The sequence below is a fragment of the Chiloscyllium plagiosum genome, unplaced genomic scaffold (genome assembly GCF_037043375.1).
Source record: "Chiloscyllium plagiosum isolate Xiang-an unplaced genomic scaffold, Cpla_swu_hap1 HiC_scaffold_4, whole genome shotgun sequence".
Classification (NCBI taxonomy): domain Eukaryota; kingdom Metazoa; phylum Chordata; class Chondrichthyes; order Orectolobiformes; family Hemiscylliidae; genus Chiloscyllium; species Chiloscyllium plagiosum.
Window position 1 is genome coordinate 77960461 of NW_028270142.1, and position 19474 is coordinate 77979934.

General features: G+C 40.1%; 1 protein-coding gene across 2 annotated transcripts in view; it reads left to right on the forward strand.

Moving 5' to 3' along the window:
• lypla1 (lysophospholipase 1) overlaps nt 1–19474 on the forward strand; it is a 93364-nt gene that overhangs the window by 60699 nt on the left and 13191 nt on the right. For both annotated transcript variants that reach the window (XM_043688339.2, XM_087986392.1), the window contains one exon: nt 2527–2600. In XM_043688339.2, coding sequence (XP_043544274.1) covers nt 2527–2600 — 74 coding nt within the window. The remainder of the gene's footprint in view (nt 1–2526; nt 2601–19474) is intronic.

A 19474-nucleotide genomic window follows, 5' to 3' on the forward strand; every position in this document is an offset into this window, starting at 1 on the left:
ACATGCATCCCTGAGCCAGTCTGCACTGAACATGCATCCCTGAGCCAGTCTGCACTGAACATGCATCCCTGAGCCAGTCTGCACTGAACATGCATCCCTGAGCCAGTCTGCACTGAACATGCATCCCTGAGCCAGTCTGCACTGAACATGCATCCCTGAGCCAGTCTGCACTGAACATGCATCCCTGAGCCAGTCTGCACTGAACATGCATCCCTGAGCCAGTCTGCACTGAACATGCATCCCTGAGCCAGTCTGCACTGAACATGCATCCCTGAGCCAGTCTGCACTGAACATGCATCCCTGAGCCAGTCTGCACTGAACATGCATCCCTGAGCCAGTCTGCACTGAACATGCATCCCTGAGCCAGTCTGCACTGAACATGCATCCCTGAGCCAGTCTGCACTGAACATGCATCCCTGAGCCAGTCTGCACTGAACATGCATCCCTGAGCCAGTCTGCACTGAACATGCATCACCGTGCCGTGAGGGCGGCACGGTGGCACAGTGGTTAGCACTGCTGCCTCACAGCGCCAGAGACCTGGGTTCAACTCCCGCCTCAGGCGACTCTGTGTGGAGTTTGCACATTCTCCCCGTGTCTGCGTGGGTTTCCTCCGGGTGCTCCGGTTTCCTCCCACAATCCAAAAAAATCTGCAGGTTAGGTGAATTGGCCATGCTAAATTGCCCGTAGTGTTAGGTGAAGGGGTAAATGTAGGAGTATGGGTCTGGGTGGTATACGCTTCGGCGGGTTGGTGTGGACTTGTTGGGCCGAAGGGCCTGTTTCCACACTGTAAGTAATCTAATCTAATCTAATCTAATAATCTGATCAAGTCCCATTTGCCAGAATTTGGCCCATATTCTTCTAAATCCTTCTATTCATATACCCATCCAGATTCCTTATAAATGTTGTAATTGCACTTGTCTCCTCCACTTCTGGCGGCTCAATCCATACACTCACCACCCTCTTGAAAAAGTTAATGTTGATTATTAAAATTAATCGTTCAATTAGTTTATCAAAGCTTTCAATGTTTAATCAAATAAAGCTGCTTCCGCAATGCAAACCCTGTGCTAATCATCTTCAGGAAGTTCCTAATAACGGCCACCCAAAGCCATGAAAGTTCCTGGGAAGTCAGAAGCTAACTTCCTTAGTTGCCTAGTGACCTCAGCATGCTCAGTTAACAAGGTTGATGTCTTTACTTGCCCCACTTCAAAACCCCCACCGTGCTGGTGGTCTTAAATGCAATTGTGCTTGGGAATGGACTGACTAGCTTCGGGAACAAAAAGTCAAAGTAGGATGTTATCCAAAAGAAAGTAAGTATTGGTTGGCACTTCAGTTTTTTTTGTCTGTGTTACTTTGCAAGTTTTAAACTTGCAGCTTAAAATAATCATATTAATTGATTTAGGTATAGTTACTAAGATATTAGCTCTCAGCAAGCCTAGAGACATGGATAAATTCCAGGGGATGAGACACATGTACACATGCATGAGCATGCACTTTAGGAAAGCAGATGGATCACTATTTGGAAGAGTAAGACGAGGCAGGAAGTGCAAGAGTCTTCAGTGAGTGTTATTCACATACTGGTATTTAGCATTGAAGGCTGTGGGGATTGATTTCCTCCTTGGAGTGTCGCTTATACCTGTCACCAATGAGCAAGGGGTTTCATTATGAGGAAGAGTGGATAATAGTAAAGAATAAAATACAATTAGTATAGGAGATTGCATAGTGGACAGACAGACGACTCATTGTGAGTGCCTCATAGTGTGTTGCCTCACTGGTGCTTGGATGAAGGACACCATAGAGAGAGTGCACAGCATTCTGTAGAGAGAAAAGCCTGAGCTGGCAGTTTTAATAAGTACTGATACCAACAGCAATGGGGAAAAATATTGAAATACTACTATTAAACTTCCAGGAGCTTGGAAGAAAGTTTTCTCGTGAGGAACTCTAAAGGTTTTAACACAGGATTATTCCCAGTAAGATGCTATGATTGTCAAATTAAGAAGAATATGGAATCAACGTGTGACTTGAGATTCTTGAGTCATTCAATCAGTCCTCAGACTAGAGTCACCTACTCAAAAAGGATGAGTGACACCTCAACAGGGATGAGGTCTGTGTCCTCCATGGTTTACATTCAATAGTGTGGTTTGGAAGGTTTTAAGATACAAGGGATCGGGAACCAACAACTAGAAGTATAAACTGGGAATAAGATGCATGTAGAAATGAGACTGTTGATTGTAATCGGAGTAGCTAAAGTTAATGTTGGTCCCTCAAAAGACTGAATTAATAGTAGAGAACACATATGGCAAAAACAGTAAATTAGTATTTTACCACAGTTTTCACTGTAGTAATAGGTAATGCTGAGGGAGGATTTTTCAAGGCTTCTTTTTGAGGTTAAGAGCTAGAAGTGGGAGAGGTTGATGAGCTTTTAAAATTTTAAAAATGAAAGTGATATGCATAGTCTTCCATAGATTGCATCATTTTCTGTGCATTGCGTAAATGATATGTTTAATTTTGTTAACATTTATTTTGCAGTTAAAGCAATGATAGACCTAGAAGTTAAGAATGGAATACCGTCCCATCGAATTATTTTGGGAGGATTTTCTCAGGTGATGTATTTCATGCTTATGAACAAGGCGTTGCATTCTACCATAAGATGACTGATTGATTATTAAAATAAATTAGCTTTATTTCTATTATAGTGTGTCTAGTGAAGATCATGACAAAATCTGAAGCAGAATGAATCCTAATTTTTGCAAACTTTATATTAACATGAAGCAGTTTTTCACATTATTTTCAGCATTGCCAATTTAAATAGTTTTTTTCTCTGTGCATTTAAGTGGTTTATACTTTAGCATTTATATTTCAAAAATATCAATCAGGAATATTCTTAGAACTCTCTAGTCTGTGACATGATTGTCAATTTAACAACATTCCAATGTTGTCAGTAAGCATAATTGTTTGCACAATTCAAGTGCCTATCAGTCCGTTCAGAATATTAAGTCCTGGTAACCGAGTGAATTCAGCAAAACTTGAAAGATCTTAAAATTTTGTTGGCAACATTTGCTGATGAATGGAGGTAGCAATTCTTATCACAATATAGGTTGAGGATTTTGGGGGGAATTAAGCAATGCTGATGATAAATTACCTTGTGCTTTTCTCTAAAGTTACTGTTCTGTAAATATATTCTGATGTGAAGATATGAATTACACTTCCTGATGACCTTCCATTCCTTATCAAGAATCTACCTACCTCTGCGTTTAAAAATATTCAGACTCTGCTTTTACCAGCTGTAGGAGATGAGTTCCAAAGACTTTACTAATTAATTATAATTTCTCAATTTTTTTTATTGAATCCAAGTTACTTTCACAAACCTGGGGGAATGCTTGTTAAAATCTCGATTTTATTTACACCCACCATCCTGAAGATGCTAATTTGTATGAATAACATAGAAACTAAAATAGGTAGAGAAGTGTCTTGTGCTCATCCCAAGAGGCAAAGGTCCATACCTGAGCACACCACAACTTGCTGAATCATGATTATTTGAATTTTTCAATGCTTGTAAATGTTTGGTTTGCAGCTTTGTGTGAATGGATATGGAAGTTACCAATGGGTAGTCGACATCAATCTATTCGACATGTTCAAAGTAACTTTGTTTATTTCACAGTCATTCATGGGAAAAGTGCAGTAAAACAAACTTCATCCAGGATTTTAATATTTATTGTGCAGAAATAAAATTATCAGCTGAAAATAATGGATAAGAAAACCTTGGAATGCATAGAATCAGGTGACAAATGGCAATTGATACCTTCAGGTCCTCTTCTGATAGAAGCATTTATGTGTTATTATTGAATTTTTTGTTTTAATATGCACACATGCATTATGTATATCATCCTGTTAAGCATAGTTAATATTTAAAGAAAATTCCAATGCCCAGAACTTTACAGAACTGTTCCACCAGATTTATACTTGATGTACCGAATTCCTCAATACAGTAGCCAGAATGTAGTCTTCAGTTAAGGAGACTAAACCAGTACACAAAAACAAAGGCTGGTTCACGTGTGGAAGTGCTTTATACTTTAGCATTTATACTTTTAAGTGATGGATGTGGGCACATTTATAACATTTTATAAAAAAACATTTGGATAAGTTTATGAATGGGAATAGTTGGGTGGTATATGGGCCAGGAGCAGGCAGGTGGGACGACTTTTGGTTTGGTTTGGTACTGTTCAAAATTGATTGGTAGGACAGGTTTCTGTGCTGTATGACTATATAAGTTAAGTAAAACAAGCATCATTAATGTAACACAATAGTTTTATAACTACTTGTGCTACAAACTCAATTCTAATATTTACTTTCCCCCAAATGTTCCCTTGTCTTACGAAATCCTGAATATTCATTCATTTTTCCTGGGTCTGACTCAAAGGTATGGCACAGTGCTTCAAAATTTACTTGAATTCTCAGTATTTCAGTTTTCTACAAGGTGCTCAAGATTTAAGGAGCCCATTCCATTAGCTTTTGGTTAGTCAGTGCTCCAATTTTCCTTAATCTCTCAACTGTGCACTTTTTTTTAAGCTTCTTGTCCTGCATTTGCAACCCACTCTCCATTCCCAAGTCTGCTCCCATAGCTACATATATTTGTTTAAACTAACTAATCAAGCTGACGGCATTCTGCCATGAGGCTCATTGTGGATCACTGTAAATTTCTTTGAACTTCACAGGTAAATCTTACAGCTGCCTTCCCCCTCAATATTTCCAAACTGAGTTCAAGGCCGCACCTGCATTCCTTGTAAAGTTTGCATTCCAGCTCCAAGGCTGACCGGACCAACTAATTTCCTTAGGCCCCCTTCATTCAGTGACTGGCCCAATTTTGTTAGGTATCTGGACAATGACCAAAACTTTGCTCAGATCCAAGTAGGCGTCTGTAACTTTTGTTTATGTAGACAAAATTTGAAATTCCAGACATTCACTAAGCAAATAAGCTATAAGATTCCACTGTTCGAAATAAACAAATTTTATTGTATCATAATTGACAAAGTAACAAATACTATCTGCCTTTATACTGTTAGCATCCAGAATTAACATGAGGTAAGCATAATTAATGGGTACACTGCGGTTGAACACTCTACTAACTGATCATTTAATAGCATACACGTCCAAGACAGATTCCATGAATTTTTCACCAACCTCCTTGGATGTTACCAAGTTGTAAACTGTTTGTTTGCAGTTGTTTTGCTCTCAAGGGATTTCATCTCATCTCTCTTTTGAGGATGTAGCCTCTGATTTTCCTTCAGCAGTTTTGATTCTGACTGCCCTAATGATTACTCAGTTCCCACTTGATCAGTTGTTTTCCTGTAACTGCATCACACTAGATTTACTAGGTTACATTCTAAGCATCTAATCACCGCATGTTTCCAATCTCCAGTTGATATCACTGTTCATGGGTCTTTCTTAGCTCCAACTGCCAGTTTAACAGCAGACAGCTCTTTTTCAGCTTTGTGAACTCTACAGCTGTTTCTGCTTCTGATTTTCAGTTCCTCTGTAGCACTAAAATGACTGCTTCAGGGCAATTATGAACCCCTATCCCTATCTGCATTGCACTTATGAATCCCCTTCAACCTCTTGCTCATACTGACCTCTGTGTTGTGAAATCTCCCAATAAGGTTCAGTCTCTGTTTTGTGGTCAAATCTAGGAGCTGCAATACATTATCTACCTTTTTTAAATGTTACAATATTCCATTATGCTCTAAGAAAATCCATGTAAGTTCTTTCACACAACCCACACAAAACGTTTGTTCCCAATCTAAGCTGCTTGTTTTTCAGCAAAAAACACTTAGAATAAAACTAGGAAAGTTTTAACTAAGACTGCACCCTGAATCACTTCCTCTCTGCCGACCTGAGATGATTCAAATGAAAGTGCAAAGAAATTTATTTTGCCATCAGTCAGTTCTTGGTTTCAAACCATACAGCTCCATCGTGTTTTACACACACTCCAAGTTTTTGACCTCGTTAAGGAGCTCTTGTTTACAACCTGGTTATATCTCCTTTGGATCTGGGAAACACAAATATCATTTAAATATTCTATTGAAATAAGTGTAAACTTGATTCCATTCAAGTTTCAAATATCTTCTACTTAAATATAGGTCAACTTTTAATTGTAATTAACTTCAAACTTGTTCCAATTACTCGTTAGCTTTTCAAACAAATGCCTTCATTATTCTACAGTTAAAACTTTAATTCCTAAAATTAATTTATATTCTAAAACGCAATTAATCAACTAGATTTTTGCAACAATATTAAAATCAAAAACAGGAGTTTGATCTTAATGTAAACTTTAATATAACATGGATGGGTAAGATTTCAATTCATCCAAGAACATAATACCACTATTGCTGAAAATCTGAAATTAAAACAGGAAATTCCAGGAATAATTAATTGGCATGGGATAAGAGAGACACTTAATATTTCAGGTCAATGACCTTTATCTGAATTGATGAGAGAATTGACCTGAAACGCAAATTGTTTTCTTTCTGTCTGCTGCTGGAATTCCAATCTGTTGTTCTGCAATTCCTGTAAAAGTGTTCCTATGGATCTTGGGTAAGGATAGGATTGAGTTCTGCAATACTGTATTGTACCGTGGGAGAATAATTTGATGAAGAGTACCTGATCAAATGAGAAAAATTGAAATGAAAGTGTAGGAACCTAATTCAGTGGGTCAAACTAGGTATTCCCATATATAAAGCTACCTATTTCTTAACATTGAGAATGCATTCTCTTCCTTTGGGGCCACTTTTAAGTTGCCTAAGTTCATGCTTTAAGCAAAGGTTGATAAGGCCCTGACAGCATTTTTGACAGTAATACTGACTATTTAATTGTGCGGCTCAAATTCGGAGATTCTATCCTTGACCCCCCCCCCTTGTTCTTTTTCCAAATGAAACTCTTTGAAATCCATCTTCATTCTGTTACCAAATTCCTGGTGGATTGGGAAGCAAAGAGCATTTTGCCTGCTGCCTGTCTACTTGACCTTGCTGCTGTTACAATTTTATTAACAGTAAGTGACATCTTGGGATAGCTGTCATGGGCCAGCTGAGCTCTTAAGTGGCCTTTCTCCCACTACTACCAAAATTTAATTAGCAGTGGGAATAGCTTTCCTCATAGTCAGCCTGACCTATTTTCCACCAAGGACTCATTACTGGGAGAGTGGGGTTGTCCCTCCTTAATGGGCCTCCATTGCCCCTCCAACCCTGATGATAGTCTTTACTTGGTGTGTTACTTGGTTTGTTGTGAGGAAAGATGCCCTATGCAAGCAGCATTGGCCATGGCCACTGTTCTGGTGTTACTGGTGTATGAAAGTGTTACATTTGCAAACACTGAAGAGCACATGCAGCATGCTATAGGGGAATGGTTGCAGATGTGCTAGTGAATAAGATTTATTCAGAAGTGTCTCAATGAGTGTCTTTGCCACTGGACTGGCTGCTGCTGTGCAACAGGCTGGATCCAGCGCTTCTCATTTTTACTGTGTCCTTATCTTTGAATGTCTGCATAGTTTCAGACTTGTTATATTTTTGAACATTTCATGAATATGTAGTTTCAATTTTTTATCTTTAAGAATCTAAGTATTGAGTTGGGGGGGGGGGTGCAGTGCAGTGCAGGGAAGATCAGATGGTTGACATTCTCTCCCGCTTGTGGGCCTATTAATCCCTGCAGTCTATCCGTTTTCTTTCTCTTCTCCTGCAAGGCAACCATTCTTTGCTTAATTGGACTCCATCTCAACCTCTTAGTCATGTGTATGAGTAAGGGGACTGGGGACCACAGTGCCTCATAAAATTCAACCCTTGAGTTTATCTTGCACAGTGGTGATATCCAATTCTTTCTTTGCACTGCATCTTTCTTCCTCTCCATTGCTGCTTTCTTTAGACCAGTTGTGTGACATTTTGTAATGTTGAATCATTCTTTTCTGGGGAAGGAGTAAGTGTTGTGGGCCATTATTCCAAACTATTCTTCTTGGCCCTTGATGTTTATTCGAATCACCTCCCTGGGTTGAGCCAGCCAATTCATAACTTTGCTACAATAAGATTCTGATTCCGATCTTCTCAACTTGACCTGTCTCTGTTCCTGCTTCAAGCCTACTATTGAATTTTTTATGTATTCCTTTTCATTTCAGCCAAGATTATATCAGGAGTCTAGATCTTTTCTGCATCCTCCGTAAACTTGAACTCATCCAAACTTCTAAAAGTGCTCACCTGTCATACTCGTAGTAGCTAATATGTGTTTACTCCCGGTCAACCATGTTTCGTATTAAAATTAGCTTAAGTTGATTTGATTGAAGTGCTGAAAAATACCCAGGCCAATAATCTACTAATGTGGTCTAAGAAATAATGGATGGATGGGTGGTAATCTTTCATTATTCAGTACACTTCAGATTAGTTCCTATGGATTGAAAGGTCACTAACATAACCCCTGTTGTAGGTAAAAATAATGCTAAAATACGAATTTAGCAGTGAATCGGATACAGTTTATTGAACAAAACCTTTTGGGAGGAACAGCGTGGCTTTAACTCTAATCGTGGGTTTTGACCATGCCATCTCTCCCTGAACAAAAAGTGCAGCAGTTTTTTAAACCCTCAGTGACATGTTTCCTTGCCATGTATACAGTTCTTCAGAAGCCCACCCCCAATTACATGTTCTTTGTCACGTACACACAGTTCTTCAGGAACCCACCTGTTCCATGGCCTCTCATCTTACCTGTGCAGCCATCAGCACTTTAGTACTTTGCAACAAGTTCCCGTCAGCCATTAGGACAAATTGAACAGTTTAGCCAACAGCCCCAGCATACTCCTCTTCTCCCCCCACCATGAGGCTATGGTCAACCATGGATTCTAGACCGCTTACAGCCATTTTCCAAATGTCTCGCCGACCCCATCAAGGACGCTCAACAGTCTTATCAATATGAACGCTGGTGGTCCGCATAACGTTTGCAGTCAAAACTTTACAGCATGAATTAAAGACACAGTCACCCTGTGTCTCTAGCAAATAGTCAATGGCCAGATGGTTCTGCAAAGAGACACGAGTATCATTTTTGATTTCTCCCTATCACTACTGCTCACTATCACTTTGAAAAAGTCAGTTTCTGTGTGGATTATTGTTTAGACTATTTTCTTATGCCCTGTCAAGCCACACTAACCATTTGTCAAGTAGGTGTACATGTCTAAGGCCCGTTCTTCAGTACGAGCATTTTTTGTTGTTTTTTTTTTTTTTTTACAGCATTCATCCAAGTCCGTTACTTCGGAGGTAACCACCCCACTAGTTTTTTTAAAACATTCAAAAGAAAACTAGCCTGCTGTCGATAAGGAAAATGCCAGAGACCATTATAAAAACTTTGTAATATTTATCAATACTTTTGATACTTGGAAAATAGTGGCATGGTTGTGCTGAGTTAGTGTGGATTTATGAAAGGGAATCATTACTTGACACATCTATTGAAAATCTTTGAGCTGCAACAAACAAAGTTGATGAGGGGTAGCCAGTGGATGTGGTTCACTTGGAATTTTGGAAGGCTTTCGATAAGGTCCTATATGACAGATCAGTGCATAAAATTAAAACACATGGGATTGGGTGGTAATGTACGGCCTTGAGTAGAGAACTGACAGGCAGGTAGTAAACAAAGAGTAGGAATGAATGGGACATTTCCCAAATAGCGTCCAGTGACAAGTGGGGTTCTGCAGGGATCCATGCTTTCAACCCAGCTATTAACAATATATATTAATGACTTAGATGAGGGTACTAAATGTAATTCCTCCAAGGAAGCCATCTGTTGATTGTCCTCCTTCAGCTCATGAATCAGTACTTTGCCAACACTTAGAAACATTGAAGGTAGCAAGGGTGTAAAATGTATTTCAGATGAGGGATTTTGGTATCCACCACGAAGAGTGGTTCTGCAGCAGGCAGTGAGGGAATCAATAAGTGGGGAAGAATGTACTTGACCTCATCCTTACCACTCTGCTGGTTGCAGATACTTTGGTCCATGACACTATCACTAGGAGTGACTACTGCACAGTGATGCTTTGGCAATGCAGTCCCAGCTTCATGTTGGGAATACTCCTGTCGTACTGTGTGGTACTATCACTGTTGAATGGGACAGGTTTCGAACAGATCTGGTAACTTCAGGCAGGGCATCCAGGAGCCACTGTCTGCCATCAACAGGAGCAGACGCTAATGCAATCTGCAACAGCGTGGCCTGGCATATCCCCCATTCAACAATTACCATCAACCATAGTTCAATGGACAATGCAGGAGAGATTCCCAGGAGCAGCACCAGGCATACCTAAAACTCAGGTGTCAACCGCTACTAACCAGGACTACTTTCATGCCAAAAAAAGCAAGTGATAGAGCAAACTAATCAATCCTGCAACTAATGGATCAGATCTGAACTCTGCAGTCCTGTCCTGTCCAGTCTCAAATGGGTGGTAGACATTTAAACAACTCACTGGAAGAGGAGGAGGCTCCACAAATCTCTCCATCCTCCATGATGGAAGAGCCTGTCAGATGAGTGCAAAAGATAAGGGTGAAGTGGCAACTTTGAGGAACCTATGTACGTGGACCCCAAGATCCTGCTGTTCCTCCACACAGCCAAGAATCCTGCCTTTAACCCTGCAATCTGCATTCAAATTCAACCTTCCAAAATAAAAAACTTCACCGTTTTCCAGGTTGAACTCCATTTGCCAGTTCTCAGCCCAGCTCTGCATACTGTCAATGTCCTATTGCAAACTACAACAGCCCTCCACACTATCCACAACTCCTCCAACCTTCATGTCATCAGTAAACTTACTAATTCACCCTTCCACTTCCTCATCCAAATCATTTATAAAAATCAAAGAACAGAGGTCCCAGAACAGATCCCAGTAATATTTACTGCTAGTCACTGAGCTCCAGGCCAAATATTTTCCATCTACTACCACTCGATCTTGTGGGCCAGCCAATTCTGTATCTAGATAGCCAAATTTCCCTGTATCCCATACTGCCTCAATGAGCGTCTGAATGAGCCTACCATGGGGTCCCTTTTGAGACTAAGGGTGCTGGCAGCAAGGTTTTGGATTGTTTCAAGTTTGCAGAATATGGGAGGCTGGCCAGAAATGTGCATTAGGATAATCAAATCGAGAGAGAGTGCGGGCATTGAGGAGTTCACCCAAAGTAGGTAGGGAGTTGACGATAGGCTGGGAAGGAGGTGGTATTGATGGCTAGATTTGGGGTCAGAAATTTATCTGTGGCCAAATATGACGGAGGCTACAAGCAGAGGTGGCTTGGAGTCACTAGCTAGGGAAAAGAGTTCAAAAGTGGAACTGAAAATGTTAGGCTCAGTATTTCCAACATTTAACTGGAAGAAAATACGACTAAGTCTCAAACCAGCAGCCTTCTGTTTGCAAACAATGAACTGATTAATCAAAAAAGGAAAATTGAGCTAGCTGTCATTAATATGGATGAGGAAATTGACATTTTTGGTTTGATAATGTTGGTAATGGGCAGTATATTAATGAGTAATAGAATGCAGCAAGGAAAGGTCCTTGGGGATGACACAAGTCAATGTAACAGCAGGAAGAAAAGTTTATTACTACCTGACTTTGAATAAAAAAATGAGCATGGAAGCAAGTGGTAGCAGTCCCACCTGGCTATATGATTGTGGAAAGACATCAGAGGAAGACTGCATGCGCGTCTGTCAGTAACTACTGTGATGTCACTGCTTCTTTAACAAGGTTATGTCATCCTTGTTTTTTTTATTTCAGAGGGGTCATAAATGCAGAGTTGCTGATTGGCTCTAAAACCCATCTAAGCCAGACCTATGTGATTATAGCTAACAGATACTGCTTCAGGAAAAAGGCTTTCAAGTTTTAAAAGAAAATCACTTGTACAATGAAAGGGGAGCGGCCAGTTCTTCCAGCTAAGTTTTCTTTTCTCTGGTTTGGTTTTAGCAAGCAGGACTCAAAGAAGTGGTCCATGCTGATCCCCTCTTTCTCTGACATTTTTCCTGTAAGACCCTGTGTTTTATTTTATCTTTTGTGGCAAGGGGTGTTTATGGGGATTGTTGCAGGAATTTGGAACAGCATCATTAAGTTGGGATAATCTGTTAGGTTTTAGGTTAGGTGTTTTTTTTTTTTGGATTTTCTTTTGTTTCATTCGGTAATTTTGCAAATAGTTTTAAACAAAACAGTATTTATGTGGTTGGGTCAGCTGCATCACTCCTAGAATATCCACGTTGACACCTCCTTAAAACAACCAGCGAAGACAGGGTCCGGGCTACTTTCTTGAAATGTTTAGAGGGGGCCTGGCCTGGTCCATAACAGATTGGGGCTCTTTGCAGGATTTGTTCTGTAGTTCCAAATTGGGATTAGAGTTGCTGGACTCAAAGGCTGCGAGTAGGCGAGCAGGAGGCTGAAAGAACAAAGCAAGCCAGGCAGCATCAGGACGTAGAGAATTTGACGTTTCGGGTGTAACCCTTCTTCAGGAGGCTGAGAGTGACAGGTGTTAGTGTCTTTTGTTCTGGGTGTTGATTTCAGTTGGTTTAAACAGTGCTTGGGGTAGCAAGAGTTTTGTGGAAGTGGAAGAAGTGACTTTGGGCGTTTTACGAAAGGCGATTAAGGTCAAGCTGCCAGAATTAGCAGACAACCTGGAGTTGGAGCTGCCTCCTTTCGCGAGGGAAGGAGAGATCATTACAACAATAGCTCAGCATTTAAATCTGCTGGGAACGCCATCAGAATCTTTGGAGATAAGCTACTTCACATTCAATTGAATTTTAGCTGAGTTAGAGGCAAAAGACAAGTAGAGGGCAAAAGAAATTAAACTGTTTGAATTATGATTAAAAGCAAAAGAAAGAAAAAAGGAAGCAGGAAAGAAAAGAAGAGAGGGAGTTTGAACTTCAAAAATCGGCAGTTAGACAGGAAAGTCACCTTAAAAGCATGGAGATGAAGACTGAAGGTAAGCTTAGGGAGGGTGAGCAAACTCATGTTAGCCAAAGACCTGGTGAGGATCTGCTTGAATATATTCACGCATTGCTTAAATTTTGATGAGAAGGATGAGGAAGCCTGTTTTATCTCATTTGAAAAGGTGGCTAAACAAATGCAGTGATCATGTGGATTTTGTTGATCCAAACAAACTTTGTAGGTAGAGCTTGTGAAGTATTCGCATCACTATCAGAGTAGGGATCTGGGGTGTATGAGGAGGTGAAGAAAGCTATCTTAAGTGCATTATGAGCTTGTGGCAGAAGCCTACAGACAGTGTTTCAGGAATCTAAAGAGGGACCCTGGTCAAAGCTACTTTCAATTTGAAAAGATGAAACAAAGTAATTTTGATAGGTCGATAAGGGCATTAAAAATAGACCAAACCTATGACTCTTAGAGAATTATTTTGGCGGAGTTCAAAAATTCACTTCGTAAAGTAATGTGAACTTGTGGAACAGCACAATTAAAATGGCAAGATTAGCAGTTGAAATGGCTGATTGAGTTGGTTCATGAATCAAAGTTTGGCTTCCAATATCAGTTTTAGTCAGTGAGGGATATAAATTGGAGAAAAGAGAAATCCTTGCATGGAAAGGGAAAGATAGATCTTGGTGAAAATCATAAGGATAACTTACCACAGGGTAAAAGGGAAACCCTTGAAGGGGAAAGAGAAGTTTAAAAAACTCCGGTGTTTTCATTGCAGTAAAGTAGGTCACATGAAATCAGTGGTGGGTTAGGAAACGCACTGGAAAACCAGATGTTGGAAAACCGGATAAGCCAGTGAAATTTGTTCGAATAGTAACAGAAAGCACAGTGAAGCCTAGAAATCTGCACCAGACTGTACAACCTGGTTGAAGGTTGGTTAAGGAGGAAGTGCCAGATCATCTTAAACCATATACCTGTGAAGGTACAGCTTATTCAGAGGCCAGCAGCAGCATGTAAAGAGCTTACAATATTAAGAGATACAGGATCCTCTCAATCTTTGATGTTGAAAGTTGAGGAGATATGTACTTCTGAAGGTCTTTGCCAGAAAAGTGCTAATAATGGGAATTCCCAGTGAGACAAGAAGCGCTTAATTAAGTAGAGTAAAGTTAGTGTCCTGTGAAGAGTGGAGAAGTTGTGGTAGGCGTACAGGACAAATTCTCAGCTTCAGGAATGCAATTTGATCTTGCTAATGATATAGCTGGCTCACAGGTAGGAGTGCTACCTACTGTGATTGAAAAGCCAGTGGAAACTCGGGCATCTGAACTACTATAGGACACACATCCTGGGATTTTTCCCAACTATGTAGTAAAGAGTTCGCAAAGTCATCAGGAGAGATCAAAGAGTACAAATAAGAAAGTTGAAGTGGAATTAAGAGACTCTGTTTGATCAAATGGTTGACACAAACCAGGAGCAGATAGATGAGAAAGCAGACATTAACTGAGTTACAATCGCTTTAAATTTTCATCTTTCTGCTGTATCAAAAGGTATACACAGGAAAAGAATCCGAATGTATCCCTGCGTGCTAATATCTTAAAATGGTGTCTTAATGAGGAAATGGAGACCATCACACATTCAGGCAGATAAGAAATGGGCAGAAATTCAAGTTGTATTGCTAGTGGATTATAGAAAGGTGGTGTTGAGTGGTGCATGAACTACCAGTAGGGAGTCATTTAGGGGTGAGAAAAACTCAAGCTAAAATACAAAAACATTTTTACTGGCCTGGACTGCACAAGGATGCAGTTGAATATTGCCAGACATGTCATGCACGTCAGTATCACAGCATACAATGAAACAGAAAGCAGACGAGAAATCAAAAACTTGCAATTTTGCTCTCAGGTAACAAATTGACAAGCCAGGTTCAGAGGATTCTGAATTGGACATTCCTCAACTTGGACAATGAGGAGGTTGTCAAAAATTGGTATAAATTATTGAGTTACCTTCCAGAGGAAAATCGAAATATCCTGAAAGAGTTGTTACTATCACATGGGGAGATAAATTGAAATATGCTGGGAAGTGCTAACCTAATTATGCACGATGTAGATTTAGGAGATGCTGTTCCAATTAAGTAACATACCTATAGGCATAACCTGCAAAAGTTTGCACAGGTTCAAAAGGAAATTGAACGCATGCTCCAAGATAACATAATCGAAGTGAGTTACAGTGACTGGAGCTCACCCACCGTAACGGTGCTAAAACTAGATTATACACAGCATGTAGAGGATTGCAAAGTCAATGCACTTACAAAGGCTGCTGCATATCTGATTCCACACTTGGAACACTAAATTGAAAAGGTGGGACAAGCAATTTAGATTTCTAAGTTGGACTTGCTCAGAGGATACTGGCAGGTACCTTCATAAAGCTGAATAGATTATATCAGTTTAGAGTCATGCTGTTTGATATGAAAAATGCAACAGCCATATTTCAGAGACTTACCAATAAGATCATTTTCAGATTATCCAATCATGTAATTTATATTGACAACCTGGTGATTTTTAGTCATACATGGAAGAAACATTTGCAACATTAATCAGAATTTTCCAGTTGACTTCAGGGGGCAGGCTTGATGATAAACCTGGATAAAAGTGAATTTGCCAAAGTCCAAGTCACCTTCCTGGGCCATATTACTGGACATGGACAAATGGCCCCACAGAAAGTAAAAACAAGGGTAATTGGGGAGTTTCCTATACCATCGACAAAAAGAGCAGACGTACGATTCCTGGGATAGAGCGGATCTTATTGAAAATTCGTACCAAGTTTTAGCAGTTTGGCTGCTCCATTCACTGAATTGCTAAAGAAAGGCAAGAGGTTTCAGTGGACAGTGAACTGTCAGAAGGCATTTGACAGCCTGAAAGCTGTATTAACCACTGCCCTAGTGTTATCTACACCTAATTACATGAAGCCATTCAAAGTGCCTATTGATGCGAATGATGTGGGCGTCAGTGCTGTGCTCTAATAAGAAGATGAGAAGATATAAAGGCCTATCGTGTATTTCTCCAGGAAATTGAATGTTCTTCAGTAGAATATTCAACAGTTGAAAAGGTGTTACAACATTTCGATGTCTATTTACAAGTAATGTATCTGAGACAATCATATGGGGAAATAGATGGTGACATCTTGGCAAAATGTCCATATTACAGAGGAGGAAGTACTGGATGTCTTGAAATGGGTAAAGGTGGATAAATCCCCAGGACCTGATCAAGTGTACTCGAGAACTCTGTGGGAAACTAGAGAGGTGATTGGGCCTCTTGCTGAGATATTTGTATCATCGATTGTCACAGGTGAGGTGCTGGAAGACTGGAGGTGGCAAATGTGGTGCCACTGTTTCAGAAGGGCGGTAAGGACAAGCCAGGGAATCCTGAGGGACAGGATGTACATTTATTTGGAAAGGCAAGGACTGATTAGGGATAGTCAACATGGCTTTGTGCATGGGAAATAATGTCTCACAAACTTGATTGAGTTATTTGAGGAAGTAACAAAGAGGATTGATGAGGGCAGAGCAGTAGATGTGATCTATATGAACTTCAGTAAGGCATTTGACAAGGTTCCCTGTGGGAGACGGATTAGCAAGGTTAGATCTCCAGGAATACAGGGAGAACTAGCCATTTGGATACAGAACTGGCTCCAGGGTGGTGGTGGAGGGTTGTTTTTCAGACTGGAGGCCTGTGACCAGTGGAGTGCCACAAGGATCGGTGCTGGGTCCTCTATCTTTTGTCATTTATATTAATGATCAGGATACGAGCGTAAGAGGTACAATTAGTAAATTTGCAGATGACACCAAAATTGGAGGTGTAGTGGATAGCAAAGAGTGTTACCTCAGATTACAACAGGATCTTGACCAGATGGGCCAATGGGCTAGGAAGTGGCAGATGGAGTTTAATTCAGATAAATGCGAGTTGCTGCATTTTGGGAAAGCAAATCTTTGCAGGACTTATACACTTAATGGTAAGGTCCTAGGGAGTGTTGCTGAACCAAGAGACCTTGGAGTGCAGGTTCATAGCTCCTTGAAAGTGGAGTCGCAGGTAGATAGGATAGTGAAGAAGGTGTTTGGTATGCTTTCCTTTATTGGTCAGAGTATTGAGTACAGGAGTTGGGAGGTCATGTTGCAGCTGTACAGGACATTGGTTAGGCCACTGTTGGAATATTGCATGCAATTCTGGTCTCCTTCCTATCGGAAAGATTTTGTGAAACTTAAAAGCGTTCAGAAAAGATTTACAAGGATGTTGCCAGGGTTGGAGGATTTGAGCTAGAAGGACAGACTGAACAGGCTGGGGCTGTTTTTCCCTGGAGCGTCGGAGGCTGAGGGGTGACCTTAGAGGTTTACAAAAGTGAGAGGCATGGATAGGGTAAATAGACAAAGTCTTTTCCCTGGGGTGGGGGAGTCCAGACCTAGAGTGCATAGGTTTAGGGCGATAGGGGAAAGATATAAAAGAGACCCAAGGGGCACCTTTTTCACGCAGAGAGTGATACGTGTATGGAATGAGCTGCCAGAGGAAGTGGTGGAGGCTGGTACAATTACAACATTTAAGAGGCATTTGGATGGGTATATGAATAGGAAGGGTTTGGAGGGATATGGGCCGGGTGCTGGCAGGTGGGACTAGGTTGTGTTGGGATATATGGTCGGTGTGGACAGGTTGGACCGAAGGGTCTGTTTCCATGCTGTACATCTCTATGACTCTATATACACTGATCGTGACCCATTGAAATTTGTGGAGATATTTAATGACAAAAATTCCAGACTGTTTAGATGGAGCTTGTTGTTATAGCTATTTAAAATTGAAAATTGTGCATGTGGCAGGGTGAGGAAATGTGTTGCTGACACATTGTTGAGACTTGAATGAGAAATGGAGGTGTTTGGTGGCAGGAGTGAAACAGGCTGAAACAAAATGTAGTAGTGCATGTTTGCTTGATTATTGTCAATGTAATGTATTTGTGTGTTGTAGTGCACTAACAATTTAAGATTGAGGTTTTAAAAGGAAGCCATCTTTGTATGTAGATGCTTTTTTTAAAGGGGGAGATGCGATGATGGTGCTCCTTTAACAGGGTTACATCATCCTTGTATTTCTTTTCAGACTGGTCACAAATGCAGAGTTTCCAACAGGTTTTTAGGGCCAATTTGTTTATATATGCCGCAGGAAAAAAGGCTTTCAAGTTTTAAAAGAAAAGCACTTGTGCATTGAAAGGGGAGTGGCCAGTTCTTCCAGCTTAGTTTTTACTCTGGTTTGGTCTGGTTTGATTTTAGCAAGCAAGACCGAAAGAAGCGGGTCCATGCTGATCCTCCCTTTCTCTGATATCTCTCCTGTAAGAGCTTGATTTTATCTTTTGTGCTGAAGGATGTTTATGGTGACTGTTGCAGGAATTTGGAACAGCTTCATTAAGTTGGGGTAATTGTTAGGTTTTCAGATAGGGTGTTATTCTATATTCAGTTCTCTTTCATTTCTGTTTCATTTGGTAATCTTGCAAATAAATTCTGTTTTGTTTAAAATTAAGTGGTTGGGCCAGCTGCATCACTCCTAGAATATCCACTTTAAAACAAGCAGCAAGGTTAGGGTCCGGGCTACATTATTGAAATGTTCTGAGGGATCTGGCTTGGTACATAACACTACAGACAAGTTGAAAAGGAATTTACTGGGTGTCATTTGTGACTTTGAGACCTGTTTAATACTGTGAACGGATTTCAACTATTTTACAGGATTTCAAATATAAAGTTCTGAAAATAATAGGCACTAGTTTTGAAGATGATAATATGTTCACAGGATTTTGCAATGTTTTCCAAAACTTGGCTGTTCCTTCAACTCTAGATTGTGCACCAAGATTCCCATGTACTGAAATTTTCTCTCTTAACTCATCCATGTCCAGAGCCCACTTTAAAATGACCTCTGAATTAACATTTTCAATCATGCAGTGCAAATTTGCAAAGCTTCTGGCATGTTGCATTTCCCCTAATTTGCTTTTAATGCAGTACGGTGTTGATTACACCTCTGAATCGTGTTGAATTTTTTTCCCCTAATGTAAGAGGCACTGTGTAAGTATCATCTGTTCATTGCAAGGTTGAATCTCTGTTTCTGAATGATATCCTTGTAGACTAGAGGTTTTCCTTCTTACAGAAGCTTCTAGTTGCACAGAAATGTCTTCTGGGTTGAAAGTGTGACAGGAAGTGTTCAATATACAAGAAAATCCATCTCTGGTAGGGGTTGTAAAACACAGGGGATGCCCTAAGACTGTTTTAAAATTGAGAATATTATACACATAGTACCAAATAATTTCTGAATTCTCCAGAGCATCAGTCTGACATTGTAAAATAAGCAAAATATAGTTGCATGTTACACTAGGCGTGTATAATCTACCTTTGGAAATATTGTTTGTAACCAGTTTATGTAAAGGAAATCTTGTTACAAATTATTTGTTTTAATATTCAACACCTTTTAAAAATCTAATGTGAATTTGACATGAAAATTAGAATTATTCCTTGTTACAGCATAGATCAACTAAGTAATAGTTTGCCAGCATTGT